Below are 8,713 nucleotides of genomic sequence, written 5' to 3' on the forward strand. Positions count from 1 at the left end.
GATAATATCTTGCATGACCTGATTAGCAAGGATTACCTTATCCTAGGTAAAATACATTATCATGTTTAAAGCAAATATAATGGCATTATTTACAAGAGAATAAAAGACGACGTTGTAGAATGTTAAAACAGGTTTTGGCACAATAACGTATCATTTCAGTTTTAGTGAACAGAAATATTAATTGTTCATTTTTAGACATTTGTACAAATGCACTATCTACTATTTTAGCCTTATCAAATAATGATTGTCGCAAGTCATCGTACACAAAGCAATCAAGAATGACATGGCTTTCGTCTTCAATACTGTCACAGAACTGGCATTTTCGTTCCAATACATCTAAGCCTTCGTAACGCCCAGTTTCTATGCGTAAAGGCGCAACACCACAACGAAAATTGCTAAATGCAGTGCGATGACAAGGAGGCATAATGAGTTTACAATATAATTCTGTCTCATATTCTGTTTTAAACAGTCGATATGTACGCAACTTATTGCCACCACGACCAGAAGGACCTGTGACACTATTCAAAGATTCGAGCCAGTTTAAAACAAATTTTTCTTGCAATTTAGTTGTAACAATATTCACTATAGTATGTTTTAGAATGGAAATTCTTATATCACTATATTGGTGCGCATTACAATTTTTTAACATATCATTAACATAGAAAAACCAGTTCTAACATGATTTAATTGCTGCAGATGCAATACAAAGTGCAACTCGTTTGTTTACTCTACAATCAAGCATATAAGAGACTCTAGATAAATGAATAGCAATGGATTTCCACTGTCTGATTTCTGGGGATATCCATCCCATTTCACCGGAAACCGCGACGTTAGGCGTATATCTACCGACACCTAAAAAGAAACGCATAGCGCGAAACTGCACTGCGTTAACGCACGAGTAAGAGCGATAACCCCAGATAGCAGAACCATAACTGATTGTTGGCCAAACAGTAGAATCATATAGGTGGGTAAATACATCGTACGGAAGACCACCAGACGATTTACATTTAGCAATAAGAAGGCCAAGAGCCCGACTTGCACTTTGAGCTACAACCTTTGCAGTAACATTGAAATCTAAGTGCTCTTGCAACATTAATCCTAAATACATATATCTATCAACGATATTAAGTGTGTGAACACCACATATAAAACTGAACGATGTTCTACATACAGATAAAGGTCTAAAATGGACAATTTGACTTTTACTACTATTTATAAACATATCGTTGGTGCTACACCAGTTGTTAAGTGCATTTAATAAACATTGTAAATCTTTCTCATCTTTTGCCAACAAGACAATATCATCTGCATAAAGTAACATACATATTTTATCAGATCCATAGTCAACACCAATATCAAGAGATTTCAGGTAAACAGCAAGATCATTTATATATAAATTAAACAAAAGGGGAGATAATATACAGCCTTGACGTAATCCAGACTTAACAGTAAACCAATCAGTATGTTTAGAGTTAATTCTTACACATGAATATACAGAATCATACAAAGATTGTACAGCACCTAACATTTTACCTTTTATACCTATGTCATACAATTTTTTCCATAGTAAATCTCTATTTATATAATCATATGCCTTTTTAAAATCAATAAAAGCAGCAAATGTAGACTGTTTACGTTTTTTCCTAGTATCAATTATATTTGTTAGCGTAAATAAATGATCAATAGTGCTTCTTTTCTTTCTAAACCCATTCTGTTCGTCAACAATGACATCTCGATTTTCAGCCCAGTTACTTAGTCTATTATTTAATATAGCACAATAGAGTTTATAAACAGAACAAGTTAAAGAAATTCCCCTATATGATAATGGGTTCCTTGGATCCATACTTGCGGACTTAGGAATTGGGTTAATGACATTTTTACCCCAAATATTTGGAATAGTACCACTTTTAAAACATACATTAAACAGAGCGTGCATAAACATAACAGCAGTGTCATTCTTTAAGGCTTCAGTGGGTATTCCATCTATACCATTTGTTTTTCCAAGTTTACCTTCATCAATAACTTTTTTGACTTCCAAAACAGAAATATCACTGTTAAAACTTAGTGTATCATAATCACCATTTACAATATTATACCTGTTATCACAAGATACATTTGGATTATTAAACAAATTACTAAATTCTATTTTCCATTTAAGTAAAACATCACTAGGATCCGCGGACACAGAGCCGTCAGCCAGAACAACTTCATCAGGAATTATTTTCTTGTTAGCTTGAGTTATACCAATTCTACCAACAGATTTCCAGAAACTAGAACGATCAACATTACATTCATTTAATATATCCTTCTGAAGGTTGTAACAATGACGGCCCTTAGCCCTTTGGACTTCTGCATCAAACTCTTTACGGATACTAGCATATTTAGCTTTAAAAGAAACTCTATCAGCTCTATTATAACATTGCAACCACTGCTTTTCTGCAATTGACAATTTACACCACAGATCACTAAGATTATCCGTCCACCAAGGTTTACCTGGACGACGTTTTTTAGAACCCGTGCCAGGTCCTATCTTTATAGATTTATAAGGTACATTTTCATACATAGCATTTTTAACAATTTCACACCATTTGTCATAGGCTATATTTACGTCATTTTGTGTGCGCATACCTTGTTCCAATGTATCAATCGTACTATTTACCTCTGACAGAATATCACTATTACACAAAAAATCATTACTAAAATAGCTTCTGTCAAATTTATCATAAGAATCACTAGTATTACCAAAATGTTCAGTTTTTTTACGTGTGATATTGCATAATATATTCCAGGATAAAAGTGAGTGGTCAGGTATCGACGACGGAGCAAATTTAATAATATTCTTACAATTATTGATAACATCTGACGTAAGTGTAACACAGAAATCTGAAAAATGGTCCATACTGTCATGTGGCACTAGACAATAATCAACAACCGACGCTCCTTTCACCGAAACAGACGTAAAATCATTTTTTGTAAAATTTCTACCATTCAAAATACAGAAATTAGAGTTAATCAAGAAATCAATCAAAATTTCACCATATGCATTTACAGTATAGTCTTTTACATCTCGACTAGGAATCTGATCAATACCAGCAATATGATCATCTAGTTCTCCAACGCGACTATTAAAATCACCACAGATAAATATACGACCTTGCGTCTGAAACAAATATATATCAGTCAACAATTTGTCATAAAAATGATTTACATCGAAAAAACGAGATGAATTTTGTGGGGGTAGGTAGCAGACACATGGATAAATATTCATGTTTTCAAACTTGTGGGATAATTTTAACCATAAAATACCTTCTGAAGAATTATCAGCAATATTAATGTCAAATGTTTCGAAAAGAGATTCTTTTACAAGAAATCCAACACCTCCAGAGCCGGTCCGTGCATTTTTATGTATATTTGCTCTATTAAGACCAAACCAACGATAACCATCAATTGTTAAAACATCACTTTTAATAAGATGAGATTCGGCTATGCCTAAAATGTCAAAATTATTGTCTAAAACACATTCGACTCTAAGTTTAAAATTATCAGAGATACTTTCAAAATTCCATCCCTTAACGTTCCAAAACCCGGCACTTAACCGAAAGACCTCCTGCCACCACGATTCCATCCACGACCACCATTTCCACGTTGCCCGCCGTTTCCACGTCCGAATCGCCGGCCATGGTGCACAGACCTGAAAGCATCATCACGGTCCCTGTTACCATGATCACTCCTATCAGACCGATCCCCTCGATCTCTGCGATCGTGAGAGTCATCATGGTTCCCGGAATCTTCCCGCTGGCCACGTACGGTTGAACCGTGATGTTTGCTGCCATTGGCATCACGATCCTGAAAACTGCTGCTATCGTCACGAGACCTACGTGGAATAACGCGCGATCCAAGCACTGTGAGGCCGTGTGACTTCATGGCATTCAGAATACTCCTGAAGTTGCTAGTAAGAACTCGGTCAGCCGGAGCCTGATCATGCTGAATAAACACATTCCCATACTGCTTACAAAAGTTTAAGGATGCCTTTTTTGACATGATTTTACGTTTATCGTCATGCGATTTCAATTTTGCAATAATAACACCAGACTTATTTGGATTTCTAGATTTCTTTCTATCAGCAGCGACACATCTGACATCACTAACACGAAGACCATCTTTGAAAAGTTTGTCAACTTTGGATTTCACATTCTCATTTGCAGACTCCGGCAGATCGCGTATTACAATATTCAAAGATTTGTCATCACCCGAGTCATTTTGGGCCGAAGCACTACTTACTGATGCAATAGACTCAATCTTGGCACTTAAAACATCAATATCTGCCTTCAAATCTGCCTTAATAGCCATCTTTGCATCTTCAATCTTGGTGTCAACAACGTTACGAATACGTGTCATCTCAGTGTTTACACGTTTATCGAGTACCTTGGCAACTTTTTCTGAAATCTTCTGCTCCAGTCCATTCTCCATCTTCTCAACTCGTTCATTAAGGGAGGAAAACAGCATGTGCATATCAGCCGATAAAGTTGCATTCAGCTGTTCAACAGATGCATTGCCATCAACATGTATGTCAGCTGACGTCACAACAACTTGGCGTGATTTCTGAGGTGTATCCGTGTAAAGAGACCGTTTAGCTTTAGCTTCAATGCATGGCTGTTTCTTCACAGTTGTCGCAATATCTGGTTCAGATAAATGACGCTTGCGACCAGAAGTTACAGGTGTATTAATTTTCGTGATAAGCTGCGAGGCCATGATCGACTCTACGTACTCCTCTGCCTCGCTTGTACTGTTCAAATCCGCTCCAAATTTAGCGTTTTTCATATTTTAGTCGAGCGTAAACTGACGAGCGAAATGTTCCAATGTGTACTCTAGTACTCCGCTGCGCTCAAGTCAAGCGTGACGAATCGCCAATCAAGTGGACAGGTATACAGTGACCACTATCGATTTATTATACAAGTCAATGACTGTTACTATAAATAGCTACATTCAGGTAGTACATGTACAATTTAAACTCATCAAATCTTCAAAATGTCAAAATTTTCACCTCTGATTAATCCATATAACTCCAAACACTATATATATCACATAATCACTGTTTATAGTTCACAAAACCGTCTAAAACACACGAATTATCCAAATTTATTTCTGACAAAATGTAAACAAGACTACCGGTGTCAACGTAAACATATTACTGATTTATTCAGCAACCTTTTTAAAGAAAAAATACAAAGAAAATAGTAGCATCTGCTCTTACATATTGACACAATTGTGTTACCTTTCAAGCAAATGACAGCGAATACATCAAAAGCATTTTAATATTTTAAGTAAATCAGATTTTGTTTACTTTGCCAGACGTTTCGTGTCAAATTTGAAAATGTCATACTGATATAGCTACATGTACTAAAATAAGTAGTTTAGAAGCTTTGGGAATAGATTTTTTCCACTGAAATATAGTATCATAGGACAACGTTCATGCCAGTATTCCTTGTTCTAATATTCTGTAAGTCTGCTCTTAGTCTGGTGTTAGGATTTGTATGTTTTATCTTATATAAGTTAGTAAAACATATTTTGTTAAATATACGAATAATAAAATATATCATTGGTCACAAGACCACCTTTATAAAGTTCAAATTAAAGCAGTCACATTCCTGATACAGAAGTCATTCTAAAAAGTTAATTATCAAAGTTCAGACACAATTTTCAGTTATTCATGTGTATAGGATATGGTTAGAAATCAGCCTGGCATTTTAAAAGTTAACGATTCTTTACAATGGGTATTGCTATTAACGATAATACAGAATTGAATTTCTGTTCTTTCCACACAAGTTTGGGTGTGTATTCTTCATCATTACAGAATAAAGAGGATTTTATTTTAAGAAAGAAAAATTATGTCATACACCGAAGCGTATCCTAATAATAAAATATCATTGTTCACAACGAGTTTGCGTAAACAATTGTTTAATATAGAATTGATTTCCAGTAACTAATGAACATATTTTTGTTAATCAAGTAAAAATATTTTAATATTAATTGTTTTTTTTTAAAATATGTTATAGAAAATATACATTATTACATTATATGAGATTTTCGTAGTAGCATAACCTGTCTAGAAACTTTCTATGTGGCTGAACAAATCATGAGTTTCGAAACGCGGCGAATAATTAATGCCACTTTAACACACTACTCATCTATATTATATTTTTAAAATATGCTCATAAAACTAGCACAGCATACTCTATGATTGGTATGTTCTGTTGACAGAAAGTCAATAATTGAACAAACGGTGTTATATAGACACCTTTGGTTTACAAGTCTTCTATGAAGTTACATCTTATTAACCAGGTTTTCTGTATAACGGTTTAACGTTGTTGATAAGACGGACGTTTACAGTACTTCATTAACTTGAAACCTAAATGACTGAAACTAACAACTATACATGTACATGTATATTGTGCGTGCTTAAATTAAGAGAATAAAAATCCACACTATACAGTAATATGAAATTATAAATTAATACTAGTAATAAATTATACGGGATTAACTATCTCATTAGGCCATGTAGGCAGAGAATTTCCCTTTGTGTACGTGTTCCCCATCAATCAGCTTACAGCGTGGTAGAATAACGTGTCTGGTGACCATGTGCCAGAATATCGTTCTGAGAAATTTAACTTATTGTAATTTTATACATTGAAATTCCGGCTTGAGAAAAAGATAACAAGTTCGGACAATACAGCAGGAGAAAAGTAATATATGATATGGTACGTATGTTATAACTACATTGTTGCTTATATATTTAGTGAATACTTCAAATTTGTAAGACACATTTTATTATTGGCGGATCTAGAAATGTGTCATTGTTTAATCATTCTACATTAGATGTTAAGTATTTAGTACATTGAAATTAAAATGATACTTGTCACAATTCAAAAAGTATCTTTCTGTCCCTCCAGTGCCTCAATCAGTTTGCACCAAGCTATTATGTTGAAATTGAATTTTATTATTTTGTATAATATTATAATAGGAACATAATGATGATTTTCACATCTAAGTGTTGAGCAGAATTAGCTATTATATTGACAAAGATTGGATTGTCTAATATGAATGGCATTTACCATAAATTTATACTGAAAAAAAATATTTAGGATAAAATTTAATAACTGCCTGAAATATAAAGATACTGACTCAATATTTTTATCAAACATTTTCTTTGAGTCATGTGGGTTATTGATTATAAACATGATTTAGACTATTAAACTGTAGCAACAATAAATGTTTTTTGACCCATCATTTACATTTATGTAATGTAAGCATTACGTCATTTTAAGACAGCTTAACTCGAATTGCTCTTTATAAAAATCAAACCGTTAGTATACATAAAATATCATCCCGGGAAAAATACTGTTACGCGAGGCGTAGCGTGGTGAACTTCGAAAATAAGAATGAGCCGAGACAAAATTGGTGGCCATTTTATTTTTATTTTATTTAGAAAATAGACCACGTGACCAGATTTCATACTGTTAAAAAGTACTGTTACCTATGTATCAGTACAAAATTGTTAGTCACGTGGCACACTTGCATTAGCAGTAAGAATAACTCCCAGAGGCCAACGGGAAATTAACATTACGAAACAAGTGAGGGATAATAATAATATGTGTTACCTTTTGTTTTTGTTTTGAAAACTTAAAGCATATATATCGTATAACATCACATATTGAGTTTTCTTTTTTATTTAAAATTAAGTTATTATTTAGTAGAACATAAATTTGCTCACTGTGTATGATGAACGAGATAGCACGAAGACCTTCAAGGATAGCATATTACCATTATCACATCAAAGCCAATTAAAAATGAAAAGTACAAACGAAATTATGAAATTTGTAACAATATTGTTAAGTTCTGGTAGGAAATATGATGCTTGTACTTATATTCAAATATGCTATTATGCAAATATATATTAATTCCTTTTTATGTCACAACTGAGCTCGTTGCTTGTTTAAATATTTCAAATATACATTATATTTTACCACTTTTGTTTTATACTATATAATCTGAAAACACGCTTATCGTTGCCACAACAAGTCAGTTATTGACACGTGTTCTCTGAATAGTTCACATTTAGATTGACATTATCTTTTAAAGTACTTACGTTATGTATTGTCTAAAATACTCATTATCTCAGCAAATGAGCGGATAAAAATCAGGAAACCCTTAAATGGTTTTCTCTTATCGCTGTAAAGTTTAGTTCTTTTTTCCCAAGGCTATTCGATATTTAAATGGCGGTTGATTATATTTACTATTACATTACATGTAGTTGTCTGACGTGTTAGGTAAAATCATTTAATCAGATGTTTCTGTCATTACTTTATTTTAGTCATAAAAATCTCTAGTATCATAAACATGAATACACTTATAAACTCTAGAGACATTATTTTTTGTAATAAACTAATAACCAATTATTGGACTAGTGTGCCATTGAACATGATGTGATATAATTATTCACCGGCAGATGAAATATTGACCGAGGCGATAGCCGAGGTCAATATGACCTATTGAAGGTGAATATCACATCATATTCAATGGGTCACTAGGCAATAGTTATTTTATTATATGAATCGGCTGTAAAAATGAAAACAGAAATCAAAGAATGTACAACCTTATAATAGTAAAACTTCTGCTTGTTTCGTTGAAGTTCGGGAAAAAAAGACGTACGTGT

At 33.4% G+C, this 8,713-nt stretch overlaps 1 protein-coding gene across 1 annotated transcript; it reads right to left on the reverse strand.

Annotated features, from left to right (window-relative positions):
- Positions 1 to 673: 673 nt before the first annotated feature.
- LOC132739079 (uncharacterized) lies at positions 674 to 3,399 on the reverse strand. The gene is made up of 2 exons (XM_060726730.1): positions 3,379 to 3,399; positions 674 to 3,160 (listed from the first exon to the last, which is right to left on the reverse strand). The coding sequence occupies exons 1-2, from the start codon at positions 3,397 to 3,399 to the stop codon at positions 674 to 676; spliced, it is 2,508 nt and encodes an 835-aa protein (XP_060582713.1).
- Positions 3,400 to 8,713: the final 5,314 nt, after the last annotated feature.

This window comes from Ruditapes philippinarum, unplaced genomic scaffold (assembly GCF_026571515.1).
Source record: "Ruditapes philippinarum isolate M1 unplaced genomic scaffold, ASM2657151v2 ctg3105_1_1_1_1, whole genome shotgun sequence".
NCBI classification, from domain to species: Eukaryota; Metazoa; Mollusca; class Bivalvia; order Venerida; family Veneridae; genus Ruditapes; species Ruditapes philippinarum.

What these genes read in the sequence shown, in the direction of transcription:
- LOC132739079 (XM_060726730.1), bottom strand. Translation starts at nt 3,399, where the DNA reads ATGCACGGACCGGCTCTGGAG. An exon ending in TGCACGGACCGGCTCTGGAG is followed by an intron (nt 3,161 to 3,378) that starts GTGTTGGATTTC and finishes TATTTGTTTCAG; the next exon opens with ACGCAAGGTCGTATATTTAT.